Here is an 18,212-nt window from a genome sequence, read left to right on the forward strand (position 1 = left end):
GACTACAATATATGGCCAGTGGGGGGTGCCAACATTCTGTGCAAATGTATATATCAAGGGTAAGTACCAAAGACAGTTCAGTATGAAGATGGGCTAAAACTGATTCTCCAATAGAAATCCCCGATTACACTTGTGGGCGATGTCACGGCGACGTTGGCTAGCGAAACTCAGGTTCACTTTCTAAACGTCATCGTGTCTGCGCATGTGCAGGCAGTAAAATCAAAGTCACTCCTTGCGATTTAAAGTTGATTTTGACGAAAAAGACATGGGCTGGAAACTAGGTTGTGCCTTTAGATTTCGAGAAAATTAACAAATGGTCTGTTTCGCAAGTGTTCCCGGAAGTCTTGTGATGTTGCACCTCTGGGTTTAGAAACTCTGTGGAAGTACTGTGGTTTTCCGGTACGTTCCGCTTGAACATCAGATCAAATTGTATTTGTCACATACACTTGGTTAGCGGGTGTTAACGCGAGTGTAGCGAAATGTTTGTGCTTCTAGTTGCGACTGTGCAGTAATATCTAACAATTCCCCAACATCTACCTAATAAACACATCTAAAGGGGTGAATGAGAATATGTACATGTAAGTACAGATGAAGTCAGAAGTTTACATACACCTTAGCCAAATCCATTTAAACTTTTATTTTTATTTTTTTACAATTCCTGACATTTAATCCTAAAAAAAAAAATATGTTTTAGGTCAGTTAGTATTACCACTTTATTTTATGTGAAATGAATGTGAATGTGAAATGTCAGAATAATAGTAGAGAGAAGGATTTAATTTAACTTGGGTCAAACGTTTCTGGTAGCCTTCCACAACCTTCCCACAATAAGCTGGGTGTATTTTGTCCCATTCCTCCTGACAGAGCTGGTGTAATTGAATCAGGTTTGTAGGCCTCCTTGCTCGCACACACTTTTTCTGTTCTGCCCACACATTTTCTAAAGTATTGAGGTCAGGGCTTTGTGATGGCCACTCCAACACCTTGACTTTGTTGTCCTTAAGCCATTTTGCCACAATGTTGGAAGTATGCTTGGGGTCATTGTCCATGTGGAAAACCCATTTGCGACCAAGCTTTAACTTCCTGACTGATGTCTTGAGATTTTGCTTCAATATATCCACATCATTCTCCCTCCTCATGATGTAATCTATTTTGTGAAGTACACCAGTCCCTCCTGCAGCAAAGCACCCCCACAACATGATGCTGCCACCCCCGTGCTTCACAGTTGGGATGGTGTTCTTCAGATTGCAAGCCTTCCCCTTTTTCCTCCAAACATAACGATGGAATTTCTCCCAAAAGTACGATCTTTGTTCCCATGTGCAGTTGCAAACCATAGTCTGGCTTTTTTATGGCGGTTTTGGAGCGGTGGCCTCTTCCTTACTGAGTGGCCTTTCAGGTTATGTCGATATCGGACTCGTTTTAATGTGGATATAGATACTTTTGTACCAGTTTCCTCCAGCATCTTCACAAGCTCCTTTGCTGTTGTTCTGGGATTGATTTGCACTTTTTGCACCAAAGTACGTTAATCTCTAGGAGACAGAACACATCTCTTTACTGAGCGGTATGATGGCTGCGTGGTCCCATGATGTTTATACTTGCGTACTATTGTTTGTACAGATGAACGTGGTACCTTCAGGCGTTTGGAAATTTCTCCCAAGGATGAATAAGACTTGTGGAGGTCTATAAAAACAATTCTGAGGTCTTGGCTGAATTCTTTTGATTTTCCCATGATGTCAAGCAAAGAGGCACTGAGTTTGAAGGTAGGCCTTGAAATACATCCACAGGTACACCTCCAATTAGCCTATCAGAAGCTTCTCAAGCCATGACATAATTTTATGGAATTTTCCAAGCTGTTTAAAGGCACAGTCAACTTAGTGTATGTAAACTTCTGACCCACTGGAATTGTGATACACTGAATCATAAGTGAAATAATCTGTCTGTAAACAAATGTTGGAAAAATTGCTTGTGTCGTGCACAAAGTAGATGTCCTAACCGACTTTCCAAAACTATAGTTTGTTAGTTAACAAGAAATTTGTGGAGTGGTTGAAAAACGAGTTTTAATGACTCCAACCTGAGGTGTATGTAAACTTCCGACTTCAAGTGTATATGGATGAGCGATGGCCTAGAGGCATTAGGCAAGGTGCAATAGATGGTATGAAATACAGTGTATACATGTGATATGAGTAATGTTAGATATGTAAACATTATTAAAGTGACATTATTTAGAGTGGCATTGTTTAAAGTGACTAGTGATCCATTTATTAAAGTGGTCTCCATCTAGGCAAGCAGCTTCTCTGAGTTAGTGACGGCTGTTTAGCAGTCTGATGGCCTTGAGATAGGAGCTGTTTTTTCAGTCTCTCGGTCCCAGCTTTGATGCACCTGTAATGACCTCGCCTTCTGGATGGTAGCAGTGTGAACAGGCAGTGGCTCGGGTGGTTGATGTCCTTGATGATCTTTTTCTGGGGCCTTCCTGTGACATCGGGTGGTGCATTATGATCCTAATCCATAATAGCTATGTTTTGCCTTGTTGTTGGTTAAAGAACGTGACCAGGACTGAATTCCGTGTGACTACAATATTATTCTGTAGGTTCCGTCACAATTTCACACCATTTAACCAACGATTGGTGAATTCAACAGCAAACTGAGAATCATCTACAGATGTAGGATCTTAATTTGAGCCAGTTTGCCACAGCATGAAAATAATCCTGCAGCAACAGGAAATGTAAATTGTTACATGGATTATAACATTTTTGGCCATTTTTGTAGGGGTTGATACATTTTTCTTAAGGGAAAATGAAGTCTGAAATGTCAAAGTAGAAATTACAAACTTTAGAAGTGTGTGGACACGCCTTTAAATGAGTGGATTCAGCTATTTCAGCCAAATGGTGAAGTGTGATTCATCACTGCAGAGAACACGTTTCCACTGCTCCAGAGTCCAATGGTGGAGAGCTTCACACCACTGCTGGCAACGCTTGGCCTTGCGCATGGTGATCTTAGGCATTGTGTGCGGGCTGCTCGGTCATGGAAACCCATTTCATGATGCTCCTGACGAACAGTTCTTGTGCTGAAGTTGCTTCCAGAGGCAGTTTGGAACTCAGTAGTGAATGTTGCAACCGAAGACAGATGATTTTCATGTGCTTCAGCACTCGGCAGTCCCGTTCTGTGAGTTTGTGTGGTGTACCACTTCCTTGGGCAGCTCTAGAAGGGCAGAAAGTTGATGAACTGACTTGTTGGAAAGGTGGCATCCTATGACGGTGCCACATTGAAAGTCACTGAGCTCTTCAGTAAGGCGATTCTACTGCCAATATTTGCCAATGGAGATTGCATGGCTCTGTTCTCGATTTTATACACCTGTCAGCAACGGGTGTGGCTGAAATAGCCAAATCCACTCACTTGAATGGGTGTCCACATACTTTTGTATATAAAGTGCACTCGGAAAGTATTCAGACCCCGTCCCCTTTTCCACATTTTGTTACGTTACAGCCTTATTCTAAAATGGATTCAATAATTCCTTTCCCTCATCAATCTACACACAATTCCCCATAATGACAAAGTGAAAACAGATTGCTAGAAATGTTTGCAAGTTTATTAAGTGTTCAGACCCTTTGCGATGAGACTCGAGACCTTGAGATGTTTCTACAACTTGATTGGAGTCCACCTGTGGTGAATTCAGTTGATTGGACATGATTTGGAAAGGCACACACCTGTCTATATAAGGTCCAACATGTCAGAGAAGAAACCAAGCAATAAGGTCAAAGTAATTGTCCATAGAGCTCCGAGACAGAGTTGTGTCGAGGCACAGATCTGGGGAAGGATACCAAAAAATATCTGCAGCATTGAAGGTCCCCAAGAACACAGTGGCCTCCATCATTCTTAAATGGAAGGGGTTTGGAACGACCAAGACTCTTCCTAGAGCTGACCGCCTGGCCAAACTGAGCAATTGGGGGAGAAGGGCCTTGGAGTTTACCAAAAGGCACCTAAAGGACTCTCAGACCATGAGAAACAATATTCTCTGGTCTGATGAAACTAAGTTTGAACTCTTTGGCTTGAATACCAAGTGTCACATCTGGAGGAAACCTGGCACCATCCCTATGGTAAAAGCATGGTGGTGGCAGCATCATGCTGTGGGGATGTTTTTCAACGGCAGGGACTAGGAGACGAGTCAGGATCGAGAGAAAGATGAACAGAGCGAAGTACAGAGAGATCCTTGATGAAAACCTGCTCCAGAGCACTCAGGACCTCAGACTGGGGCGAAGGTTCACCTTCCAACAGGACAACGACCCTAAAAACACAGCCAAGACAACACAGGAGTGGCTTTGGGACACGTCTCAGTATGTCCTTGAGTGGCCCAGCCAGAGCCTGGACTTGAACCCGATCTAACATCTCTGGAGAGACCTGAAAATAGCTGTGCAGCGACACTCCCCATCCAACCTGACAGAGCTTGAGAGGATCTGCAGAGAAGAATGGGAGAAACTCCCCAAATACAGGTGTGCCAAGCTTGTAGCGTCATACCCAAGAAGACTCAATGCTGTAATCGCTGCCAAAGCTAGTTCTACAAAGTACTGAGGAAAGGGTCAATGTAAATGTGATATTTCAGTATTTAATTTTTTATTTTTTTTTCAAACCTTTCTAAAAAACTGTTTTTTGCTTTGTCATTATGTGGTATTGTGTGTAGATTGATGAGAGGGGACGGACGATTTAATACATTTTAGAATAAGGCTGTAGCTTAACAAAATTAGTCAAAAGTCAAGGGGTCTGAATACTTTCTGAATGCACTGTATAATGTATAAAGAGTGTGAACGTAAATACCCATGAGGGATGACAAGAGGAAGTAAAGAAAAAAAGTACACACACACACACACACACACACACACGCACACACACACACACACACACATACACACACACATATGCACACACACACACAGACATACACACACACACGCACACACACACACGCACACGCACACATACACACACGCACACGCACACATACACACACACACACACACACACACACACACACACACATACACATACACTCACACATACACTCACACATACACTCACACATACACTCACACATACACACGCACACACACACACACACACATACGCACGCACGCGTGCACACACACACACACACACAGAGGAGGCTTGTGGTTATTTGATTTTCTTTGAGGCAGTAGGGCCTGGTCAGGAGCATGTTGTAACAGGTGGTGCTCCCAGCAAATTATACCTGTTAGCCCACTCTCTCTGTATTCAGACCCGTCTGAAGGTTGTTCTAATGTGCTGATGGGTGTAATGCATGAAACATCTGTTAGATGAGACTCATTGCTCTGTCTCAAATGCCAACCTATTCCCTATATAGTGCACTACATTGCTATGAGTTCTGGTCAAAAGTAGTGCACTAAGTAGGAAATAGGGTGCCATTTATGGACTCATCCACTCTCTGACAGGGTAACATCCCCTCTGGCACACATTATAGTGACAGATGACAACATGACTGTACTTGCAGGATGTTTCTGTGGAATTGATGATAGCAGGCTTGGCTTTCCTCATCGCTAAGCCAGGCAGTGAAAAAAAAAAAGGGAAATTGAACAATATTTTCTATATTTTCAATATTTTCTAATACATTATTATCGTCAAAGGGCAAGTTTGCCTCTCAAAATACTTGGTGAAGCACCTGTCAAATATTTCATAATTGTGTCTACAAATTCAAGGTGAATTTATTACATATTCAAAAATGTCTGAAATGATTAGAGATCAATATAAATGTTTTTTTTTTTTTTTTTGACTGTTAGTGTTAATAGTTCCATGGCCACCTCTTTTCCCTATAAGCCCACATCTTGACACAATTACCATTATAACCACAACAATAAAAGTAATTATATCAATGTAAAATGTGTCTACAGTATTATCTCAACACTTTTAATCAATAATATAAGCTAAATAAATGGAACGGGTCTGTTTAGATTATGAACAAACGTTAACAAGAACCAGATGTGCTTGGACCACATTCCCTTGATCATGATGGTCGTGACGCATCCAAATTAATCCTCAGTTTAAAAGAAACAATATTATTTACATTAAGTACAATTTACATCAAGAATAAACAACTGGACAACGAGGGAGCAACAAACATTCAAAACTAAAAAGTAAAGAGCATTTCATGACATTTCATTCCACAGAACTCTCATGCCTCCCAAGCAAAAAGATCCATGAGCCTACGTCAATATTTGTATACAATGAGTCACAATTGGGGAAGTGTGCTGTTACTATTTCGTTTTGTAAAACATTTTGGTTAAAGCTCAAGTAATCAATAGTCAACCAGAGGTTGGTGCTCTTGTGTAACACTGTGGTGAGCAGCGGGGAGCAGTTAGCCTGGGGCGTTGGTTTCACAGAAGTTTCAATACCTCCTTTCAGTTGCAGTTGGACAGAGAGAAAGAGAGAGAGAGAGGGAGAGGGAGAGGGAGAGAGACACAGAGAGAGAGAGAGAAAGGGAGAGGGAGAGGGAGAGAGACAGAGAGAAGTGAGGGACGTGTGTATGTGTGTGTCAAGAGGATTTCCATTGAAATGGAGTACTTCAGTCTTTTAGTTCATTTCATGTCGGTGAGCTTTGCCTCTGCTGGGATAGATGGAATACATTGGACATATACAGGTATGGGATTAATTGATGACCAATTTCCTTTTCGTTATCCATTGTGTTTTAGTTTTTTGGGGGGGACTCCAAACCCCCCAGAAAAAAAACACAAAGTCTTGAACTCATTCTCAGATATTTCAATTTATTATTATTATGTCTTATTTGTAGAGATGATTAACTCTAGGATATTTTAAATCTGGAAAAAAAGGAGGAATATAAATAGTTGTAGTTTTAGACATGATAAAACTGATGAAAGTTTGCAATGTGTGTAGTATATGGTCAATATACCACGGCTAAGGGCTGTCCTTAGGCAAGACGCAACGCGGAGTGCCTGGACACAGACCTTAGCCGTGGTATATTGGCCATATATCACAGACCCCCGGGGTGCCTTATTGCTATTATAAACTGGTTACCAACGTAATTAAAGCGGTAAAAATAAATGTTTTGTCATACCGGTGGTTTACTGTCTCATATACCACAGCTGTCAACCAATCAACACTCAGGGCTGGAACCACCCAGTTTATAATTGCTGTTTAAATCATATAGATCTACCGCTCACGATGACAAACAGGTGGCATGATGATTTGATCCCCAGTGTAGACTGTAGACGTATATGATTACAGCTAGGAACGATATATCATTTGTGTTCGTTATCATAGTGTGTAATGTCTGAGCCCTTTCAAACAGCCATTTGTGTTCGTTATCACAGTGTGTAATGTCTGAGCCCTTTCAAACAGCCATTTGGTTCGTGACAGACCTCTCTTACAAACCATCACTCAGACATTTGGCTTTAGAGGTTTTGTGGTTACATCAAGGTGCTGTGAAGGTAGAGGGAGAAACAGAGGAACTTTATACAGTAGTGTTCCGTTGGTTCCTTCTCTCCTCTGCGTGAACAAACTGGCCTCTGTGGGAATGTCTACTCGGGACTATAGTTGGGAGGCTTGGGGTAGCCAGTTTTTAGACATTGGGCCAAGTTCACATTGTTGTATTGTTCATCGTCGTCGTTATCATCCATCCATCTGTTCTGTTTCTCCTTCTCCAGAAGGGGCCCTGGACCAGGTGCACTGGGCGGAGGAGTATCCTGCGTGTGGCGGCCGCAGACAGTCCCCGATCGACATCCAGCGGAGGAGCGTGCGTCACAACCCCCGCATGCTGCAGCTCGAGCTCACTGGATATGATGCTCAGAAGGGTAACTTCCTCATGAAAAACAACGGACACTCAGGTAAAAAAGTCGTGTGGGATGGTGTACCCCCCCCCCCCCAAAACAAAAACCACCCGGAAATAATGTACAATTAAACCAACTTCATATTCCCTGTGAACGTTTTAACAGTTTTAGTCTTTACTGTTTTGTTATAGTGAATGAACAATGAACATTCAATACCATTGAAACATATTTTTTCAACAATAACATCTTAAACATGGTATCTAAATGAGTTAGTATTGGTCCCTTTAGCCTAATCTCAATGGGGACTTGGATAAAAGCATCTGTTAAATGGAATATATTTATTAATTCATTAATTAAATGGTATATATTAATTAATTAATTAATTAAATGGTATATATCTATTAATTAATTAATTAAATAGCATATATTTATAAATAATTACTTAATTAAATGCCATATCTTTATTAATTAATTAATTAATTAATTAAATTGAATATATTTATTAATTAATTAAATGGCATATATTTATAAATACATTACTTAATTAAATGGCATATCTTTATTAATTAATTAATTAATGAAATGGCATATATTTATTAATTAATTCATTAAATGGCATATATTTATTAATGAATTCATTAAATGGCATATATTTATTAATGAATTCATTAAATGGCATATATTTATTTGTTAATTAATTAAATGGCATATATTTATTAATTAATTAGTTAAATGGCATATATTTTAATATTATTGTAAATATTAAAATGTCTTGTTGTGTTGTGGGCAGTTGAAATCGTCCTCCCTCCCAGCATGGTGATTACCAAGGGTCTCCCCGGGGGCTACACGGCCGTCCAGATGCACCTCCACTGGGGCGGCTGGGACCTGGAGGAGAGCGGGGCAGAGCACACCCTGGATGGCATCAGATACATGGCAGAGGTATGCAAGTGTTACAGATACATTAACCCCCCCCCCCAAGAAAAAATAATAATCTGTTTCTGAACCATTTAAAACAGCAGAGAAAATAGAGGTGGGCTTGACTTGACCATAGTGGAACTAAGGTCTTAACAGCAGCCTTTGTACCATCATGACACTCATTGCCACTCCTCGTCATGGCAACGTCAAAAAGAGTTGACCTGATAGCACAAACAGTTCTGAGACCAGGCTACCTCTAACTCAACAGTGTATTGCCATTATAGCCATACAACGGTCACAAGTCTAGCACAATATTCAAATATGATTTATTTGATATTGATGTTCAAGGTCATTCGCAGCTGGGAGCTGAATTGCTGTGCAAATATTGTAGGCTGAACCAGCTGCACTACCCCGAAACAACACATCCCACTTTCAGTTTCTGAAGAATGTCAATACTACATTTTATTATCCATGAAACAGTCCAGCAGTGCAAATGTTCAATATATATTTATATACGCATACAGTACCAGTCAAAAGTTTAGACAAACCTACTCATTCAAAGGCTTTTCTTTATTTTTTATTATTTTCTACATTGTACAATAACAGTGAAGACATCAAAACTATGAAATAACACATATGGAATCATGTAGTAACCCCAAAACAATTCAACAAATACAAATATATTTTAGATTCTTCAAAGTAGCCACCATTTTCCTTGATGACACCTTTGCACACTCTTGGCATTCTCTCAACCAGCTTCATGAGGTAGTCAACTGGAATGCATTTCAATTAACAGGTGTGCCTTCTTAAAAGTTAATTTTTGGAATTGATGTACTTCTTAATGTGTTTGAGCCAATCAGTTGTGTTGTGACAAGGTAGGGTTGGTATACAAAAGATAGCTCAATTTGGTAAAGACCAAGTCCATATTATGGCAAGAACAGCTCAAATAAGCAAAGAGAAATGACAGTCCATCATTATTTTCAGACAGTCAATTCGGAAAATTTTAAGAACTTTGAAAGTTTCTTCAAGTGCAGTCGCAAAAATCATCAAGCACTATGATGAAACTGGTTCTCATGAGGACCGCCACAGGAAAAGAAGACCCAGAGTTACCTCTGCTGCAGAGGATAAGTTCATTAGAGTTAACTGCACCTCAGATTGCAGCCCAAATAAATACTTCACAGAGTTCAAGTAACAGACACATCTCAACATCAACTGTTCAGAGGAGACTGCGTGAGTCAGGCCTTTGTGGTCGAATTTCTGCAAAGAAACCACTACTAAATGACCCCAACAAGAAGAAGAGACTTGCTTGGGCCAAGAAACTCGAGCAATGGACATTAGACTGGTGAAAATCTGTGCTGGAGTACTGCATCAGATGACCTGGCCTCCACAATCACCCGACCTCAACCTAATTGAGATGGTTTGGGATGAGTTGGACCGCCGAGTGAAAGAAAAGCAGCCAACAAGTGCTCAGCATACGTGGGAACTCCTTCAAGACTGTTGGAAAAGCATTCCAGGTGAAGCTGATTGAGAGAATGCCAAGAGTTTGCAAAGCTGTCATCAAGGCAAAGGGTGGCTACATTGAAGAATCTAAAATCTAAAATATATTTAGATTTGTTTAACACTTTTTTGGTTGCTACATGATTCCATATGTTTAATTTAATCGTTTTGATGTCTTCAATATTATTCTACAATGTAGAAAATAGTAAAATAAAGAAAACCAGTTGAATGAGTCGGTGTGTCCAAACTTTTGACTGGTACTGGATATATATATTGATAGATAGATATATGCTAGTAATATATACTATAATATATATTCTGCTGGACTATTTGTATGGATGACTGTTGTATGGATTATTTACATAATCCTCTTGGTTCCTGGAGGAACATAGGTTATGTACTAAATTTATCCTCTTGGTTCCCGGAGGAACATAGGGCCTGTACTAAAGTTATCCTCTTGGTTCCCGGAGGAACATAGGTTATGTACCAAAGTTATCCTCTTGGTTCCCGGAGGAACATAGGGCCTGTACTAAAGTTATCCTCTTGGTTCCCGGAGGAACATAGGTTATGTACCAAAGTTATCCTCTTGGTTCCCGGAGGAACATAGGACCTGTACTAAAGTTATCCTCTTGGTTCCCGGGGGAACATAGGGCCTGTACTAAAGTTATCCTCTTGGTTCCCGGAGGAACATAGGACCTGTACTAAAGTTATCCTCTTGGTTCCCGGGGGAACATAGGGCCTGTACTAAAGTTATCCTCTTGGTTCCCGGGGGAACATAGGGCCTGTCCTAAAGTTATCCTCTTTGTTCCAGGAGGATCATAGGGCCTGTACTAAAGTTATCCTCTTGGTTCCCGGAGGAACATAGGGCCTGTACTAAAGTTATCCTCTTGGTTCCCGGAGGAACATAGGGCCTGTACTAAAGTTATCCTCTTGGTTCCCAGAGGAACATAGGGCCTGTACTAAAGTTATCCTCTTGGGGCCTGTACTAAAGTTATCCAATGTTGCCGGTCTTACGCTGCTTTCTCACCCTCTAACAATGACAAGTGGATCTTCTTGAGTTGTTGATTGGATAAAGTACAGATTAGTTTGAGTCGCTGTACATATGGATGTTTACAAATTAAATTACTTCCAACCTGGTGTTTGACAACTGGAGCAACTTTCAACTTACAATTTGTCCTCTGTGTTTGCAGCTCCATGTTGTCCATTATAACTCTGATAAGTACAAGAGCTTTCAAGAGGCCAGCGACAAGCCTGACGGACTGGCAGTTCTAGCCTTCTTCTACGAGGTGAGATCTGAAGACAGGTTGTTCATCTTCCTGTTCTTATTTTACGTTCTTCTTGTGAATTCCAGTATATGAACTCGGAACAGATGACACATAGAACAGCTTTGTGGGTAACTGGCCCGGTGCCTCCTGGCCCGGTGCCTCCTGGCCCGGTGCCCCCTCTCATAACATTTGATAGTATAATAGTATCGGACATCCTGCCTGCACAGTTAATGGGCCCATTGATTGGGCGATTGCGTGCTGTTTGGCCCACTGAGGGAAAGTTGGCTTCTAGAGATAGGAACAAGTGGCAGCCAGCCAGCCAGTCACCCAGTCATTCATTCAGCCAGCCAACCAGTCAGCCAGTCAAACCATCAATCAGCCAGTCAGCCAGTCAGTTAGCCATTAATTCAGCCAGTCAGGCAGCCAGCCAGCTAGCCAGTCAGTTCCAACACTTTGCTGTGGGTTAGAGGTCATCGCTTAGGCAACGCTGCCACAGGGCACAGGCATCCTCCCCAGCTACCTAATGGGCTGCAGCTGTGTAGCGGGTGTGTGTGTGCCGGTGTTCTATTGCCCTAGTACTGGTAGTCCTGCTTACTGAGACAATGTTCTAGTCACACATACAGCTGGAGTTTTCTCCCACCCCTAGCTCTCCTTTATGCCTTTTTATTTAAAAAAAAAAATTTTTTTAGGCGAGTATATTTCATATTTTTTTGTTTTTCATTTAGACGTTAAAGAGAGGTGATGAGAGATACATGGAATGTGAACAGACAAACATGAGAGTGTACTGACAAGTAGGAAATATGTGCTGCAAGCAGCAGTAATCCGCTAGACCAGCCCGACCCCAGCCACTGCTGTTGTGCCTATTGCTCCACAGCCAACTGTCATTGTTACAGTCTCACACACAGTGATGAAACACAGCTGGACATGTCTATCACCTCTAGGTTCTCACCCGCTGTCGTCATGTTGCCAGTCTGTTTATCTCTCCTGTCGTCATGTTGCCAGTCTGTTTATCTCTCCTGTAGTCATGTTGCCAGTCTGTTTATCTCTCCTGTAGTCATGTTGCCAGTCTGTTTATCTCTCCTGTAGTCATGTTGCCAGTCTGTTTATCTCTCCTGTAGTCATGTTGCCAGTCTGTTTATCTCTCCTGTCGTCATGTTGCCAGTCTGTTTATCTCTACTGTAGTCATGTTGCCAGTCTGTTTATCTCTCCTGTAGTCATGTTGCCAGTCTGTTTATCTCTACTGTAGTCATGTTGCCAGTCTATCTCTCCTGTAGTCATGTTGCCAGTCTGTTTATCTCTACTGTAGTCATGTTGCCAGTCTGTTTATCTCTCCTGTCGTCATGAGCCAGTCTGTTTATCTCTCCTGTAGTCATGTTGCCAGTCTGTTTATCTCTACTGTAGTCATGTTGCCAGTCTATCTCTCCTGTAGTCATGTTGCCAGTCTGTTTATCTCTACTGTAGTTATGTTGCCAGTCTATCTCTCCTGTAGTCATGTTGCCAGTCTGTGTATCTCTCCTGTAGTCATGTTGCCAGTCTGTTTATCTCTCCTGTAGTCATGAGCCAGTCTGTTTATCTCTCCTGTAGTCATGTTGCCAGTCTGTTTATCTCTCCTGTAGTCATGTTGCCAGTCTATCTCTCCTGTAGTCATGTTGCCAGTCTATCTCTCCAGTAGTCATGTTGCCAGTCTGTTTATCTCTCCTGTAGTCATGTTGCCAGTCTGTTTATCTCTCCTGTAGTCATGTTGCCAGTCTGTTTATCTCTCCTGTAGTCATGTTGCCAGTCTGTTTATCTCTCCTGTAGACATGTTGCCAGTCTGTTTATCTCTCCTGTAGTCATGTTGCCAGCCTGTTTCTGTTTCAGCCAATGTGTGGTTGTTTTGCCAGTTCTGTTCTTCCATAATGAATGCGTGGCCACACACAACACCATCATTAAGTTTGCAGACAGCATGACAGGGTTTTGCCTGATCACCGACAAGAATGAGGCAGCCTACAGGGAGGAAGTCAGAGACCTGGCAGTGTGGTGCCAGGATAACAATCTATCCCTCAACGTCAGCAAGACAGAAGAGCTGATCGTGGACTACAGAAAATGGAGGGCTGAGTACACCCTCATCCACATCTACAGGGCTGTTGTGGAGCAGGTCGAGAACTTCAAGTTCCTCGGTGACCAGATTACTGAGGAACTATCGTGGTCCACAGACCAACACAGGCATGAAGAGGGCATGACAATGCCTCTTCCCCCTCAGCAGGCTGAAACAATTTGGCATGGGCCCTCTGATCTTCAAAAAAGTTATACAGCTGCACCACTGAGAGCATCTTGACTGGTTGCATCACCGCTTGGTATGACAACTGCTTGGCATCCGACAGCAAGGCGCTACAGAGGGTAGTACGTATGGCCCGGTACGTCAGTGGTACAGAGCTCCCTACCATCCAGGACCTCTATACCAGGCGGTGTCAGAGGAAGGCCTTAAAAATGGTCAAAGACTCCGGCTACCCAAGTCATAGGCTGTTCTCTCTGCTACCGCATGGCAACCGGTAATGATGCACCAAGACTGGAACCAACAGGACCCTAAAACAGCTTTGACCCACAATCTATAAGACTGCTAAATAGTTGACTCACATACACTGCTACTGTTTATTATATATCCTGTTACCTAGTCACTTCATCCCTAGCTATATGTACATATCTACCTCAATGACCTCCTATCCCTGCACATGGACTCGAGTACTGGTATCCCGTGTATATAGCCAAGTTATCATTTCTCATTGTGTATTTATTGTATATAGCCAAGTTATCATTTCTCATTGTGTATTTATTGTATATAGCCAAGTTATAATTTCTCATTGTGTATTTATTGTATATAGCCAAGTTATCATTTCTCATTGTGTATTTATTGCATATAGCCAAGTTATCATTTCTCATTGTGTATTTATTGTATATAGCCAAGTTATCATTTCTCATTGTGTATTTATTGTAGATAGCCAAGTTATCATTTCTCATTGTGTATTTATTGTAGATAGCCAAGTTATCATTTCTCATTGTGTATTTATTGTAGATAGCAAGTTATCATTTCTCATTGTGTATTTATTGCATATAGCCAAGTTATCATTTCTCATTGTGTATTTATTGTATATAGCCAAGTTATCATTTCTCATTGTGTATTTATTGTAGATAGCCAAGTTATCATTTCTCATTTTGTATTTATTGCATATAGCCAAGTTATCATTTCTCATTGTGTATTTATTGTATATAGCCAAGTTATCATTTCTCATTGTGTATTTATTGTAGATAGCCAAGTTATCATTTCTCATTGTGTATTTATTGTAGATAGCAAGTTATAATTTCTCATTGTGTATTTATTGTATATAGCCAAGTTATCATTTCTCATTGTGTATTTATTGTAGATAGCCAAGTTATCATTTCTCATTGTGTATTTATTGTAGTTAGCAAGTTATCATTTCTCATTGTGTATTTATTGCATATAGCCAAGTTATCATTTCTCATTGTGTATTTATTGTATATAGCCAAGTTATCATTTCTCATTGTGTATTTATTGTAGATAGCCAAGTTATCATTTCTCATTGTGTATTTATTGCATATAGCCAAGTTATCATTTCTCATTGTGTATTTATTGTATATAGCCAAGTTATCATTTCTCATTGTGTATTTATTGTAGATAGCCAAGTTATCATTTCTCTTTGTGTATTTATTGTAGATAGCCAAGTTATCATTTCTCATTGTGTATTTATTGTAGATAGCAAGTTATCATTTCTCATTGTGTATTTATTGTATATAGCCAAGTTATCATTTCTCATTGTGTATTTATTGTATATAGCCAAGTTATCATTTCTCATTGTGTATTTATTGTAGATAGCCAAGTTATCATTTCTCATTGTGTATTTATTGTAGATAGCAAGTTATAATTTCTCATTGTGTATTTATTGCATATAGCCAAGTTATCATTTCTCATTGTGTATTTATTGTAGATAGCCAAGTTATCATTTCTCATTGTGTATTTATTGTAGATAGCCAAGTTATCATTTCTCATTGTGTATTTATTGTATATAGCCATGTTATCATTTCTCATTGTGTATTTATTGTATATAGCCAAGTTATCATTTCTCATTGTGTATTTATTGTAGATAGCCAAGTTATCATTTCTCATTGTGTATTTATTGTATATAGCCATGTTATCATTTCTCATTGTGTATTTATTGTATATAGCCAAGTTATCATTTCTCATTGTGTATTTATCCTTGTGTAATTAATTTCCTATTTTTTCTTCATGTTATTATTTTAAAAAATCTTCTACTCTTTCTTATTTTTCCTCTCTCCTCATTGGTGGGAAGGGCCCGTCACTAAGCATTTCACTGTTAATCTACACCTGTTGTTTACGAAGCACGTGACAAAAAAACAAACATTTTATTTGACATTTTATTTATTATTTATTTATTTATTTAGCCAGTTAGTTTGATGGACATTTTTGAGAACACCTACTACCGGCGATTTCATCAACAAACTAACTCATTCTCTCGTTGTTGTCTAGTTGCAGTCAGGCCGGGTTTCTTCTTTTAGCCAGTGTGGTTGTTTTTGCCTCATTTTGGCAAGGAGACCATGTAGCCTAGGAATGCAGAATCCATCACTTACCTGTTCGTAGGTTTGATTGTGTTTTTGTCCGTTACAGGACGGACATTTTGAGAACACCTACTACAGCGATTTCATCAGCAACCTGGGAAAAGTCAAGTACGCAGGTGGGTTTTCTTTGGGGTATTACTGAATCTATCTACATTAATATCAGTATTACTGAATCTATCTACATTAATATCAGTATTACTGAATCTATCTACATTAATATCAGTATTACTGAATCTATCTACAATAATATCAGTATTACTGAATCTATCTACAATAATAGCAGTATTGCTGAATCTATCCACATTAATATCAGTATTACTGAATCTATTTACAACAATAACAGTATTACTGAATCTATCTACATTAATATCAGTATTACTGAATCTATTTACAACAATAACAGTATTACTGAATCTATCTACATTAACAACAGTATTACTGGATCTATCTACAATAATATCAGTATTACTGAATCTATCTACAATAATAGCAGTATTGCTGAATCTATCCACATTAATATCAGTATTACTGAATCTATTTACAACAATAACAGTATTACTGAATCTATCTACATTAACATCAGTATTACTGAATCTATCTACATTAATATCAGTATTACTGAATATATCTACAATAATATCAGTATTACTGAATCTATCTACATTAACATCAGTATTACTGAATCTATCTACAATAATATCAGTATTACTGAATCTATCTACATTAACATCAGTATTACTGAATCTATTTACAACAATAACAGTATTACTGAATCTATCTACATTAACAACAGTATTACTGAATCTATCTACATTAACATCAGTATTACTGAATCTATCTACATTAACATCAGTATTACTGAATCTATCTACAATAACAACAGTATTACTGAATCTATCTACATTAACATCAGTATTACTGAATATCTACATTAACATCAGTATTACTGAATCTATCTACATTAACATCAGTATTACTGAATCTATCTACATGAATAACAGTATTACTGAATCTATCTACATTAATATCAGTATTACTGAATCTATCTACATTAATATCAGTATTACTGAATCTATCTACATTAATATCAGTATTACTGAATATCTACATTAACATCAGTATTACTGAATCTATCTACATTAATATCAGTATTACTGAATCTATCTACATTAATATCAGTATTACTGAATATCTACATTAATATCAGTATTACTGAATCTATCTACATTAATATCAGTATTACTGAATATCTACATTAACATCAGTATTACTGAATCTATCTACATTAACAACAGTATTACTGAATCTATCTACATTAATATCAGTATTACTGAATATCTACATTAATATCAGTATTACTGAATCTATCTACAATAACAACAGTATTACTGAATCTATCTACATTAATAACAGTATTACTGAATCTATCTACATTAATATCAGTATTACTGAATATCTACATTAATAACAGTATTTATTACTGAATCTATCTACATTAATATCAGTATTACTGAATATCTACATTAATAACAGTATTTATTACTGAATCTATCTACAATAATAACAGTATTACTGGTGCTCAGTTTCTGTTTTCACCTGATGTTGTACAGGCCAGTCCATGAACATATTGTTGTTGTACAGGCCAGTCCATGAACATATTGTTGTTGTACAGGCCAGTCCATGAACATATTGTTGTTGTACAGGCCAGTCCATGAACATATCCACCCTCAACGTCCGTTCCATGCTTCCTGAGAACCTGAACCATTTCTTCAGGTACCAAGGCTCTCTTACCACCCCTCCCTGTTACGAGAGCATCCTGTGGACAGTGTTCGACACACCCATCACCCTCTCTCACAACCAGGTACTATACCCATCATCCTCTCTCACAACCAGGTACTATACCCATCACCCTCTCTCACAACCAGGTACTTTACCCATCACCCTCTCTCACAACCAGGTACTATACCCATCACCCTCTCTCACAACCAGGTACTATACCCATCACCCTCTCTCACAACCAGGCAACCCTGCTCTCTCTCTCTCACAAACCATCTGATTTGTAAAATTAACTTTTCAATTCTCCACATCAATTTTCTTAGAA

General features: G+C 39.3%; 1 protein-coding gene across 1 annotated transcript in view; it reads left to right on the plus strand.

The window, feature by feature from the left end:
* The first annotated feature begins 6,291 nt into the window (after positions 1–6,291).
* The window catches only part of ca6 (carbonic anhydrase 6), a 36,781-nt gene continuing 24,860 nt past the window's right edge, over positions 6,292–18,212 (plus strand). Inside the window, exons 1-6 of the mRNA XM_036988953.2 lie at positions 6,292–6,655; positions 7,680–7,859; positions 8,593–8,741; positions 11,405–11,500; positions 16,161–16,227; positions 17,815–17,972. Coding sequence (XP_036844848.1) covers positions 6,571–6,655; positions 7,680–7,859; positions 8,593–8,741; positions 11,405–11,500; positions 16,161–16,227; positions 17,815–17,972 — 735 coding nt within the window. The 5' untranslated portion in view covers positions 6,292–6,570. The remainder of the gene's footprint in view (positions 6,656–7,679; positions 7,860–8,592; positions 8,742–11,404; positions 11,501–16,160; positions 16,228–17,814; positions 17,973–18,212) is intronic.

This window comes from Oncorhynchus mykiss, chromosome 9, assembly GCF_057628025.1.
Source record: "Oncorhynchus mykiss isolate SJ-2025 chromosome 9, ASM5762802v1, whole genome shotgun sequence".
In the NCBI taxonomy this organism is placed as follows: domain Eukaryota; kingdom Metazoa; phylum Chordata; class Actinopteri; order Salmoniformes; family Salmonidae; genus Oncorhynchus; species Oncorhynchus mykiss.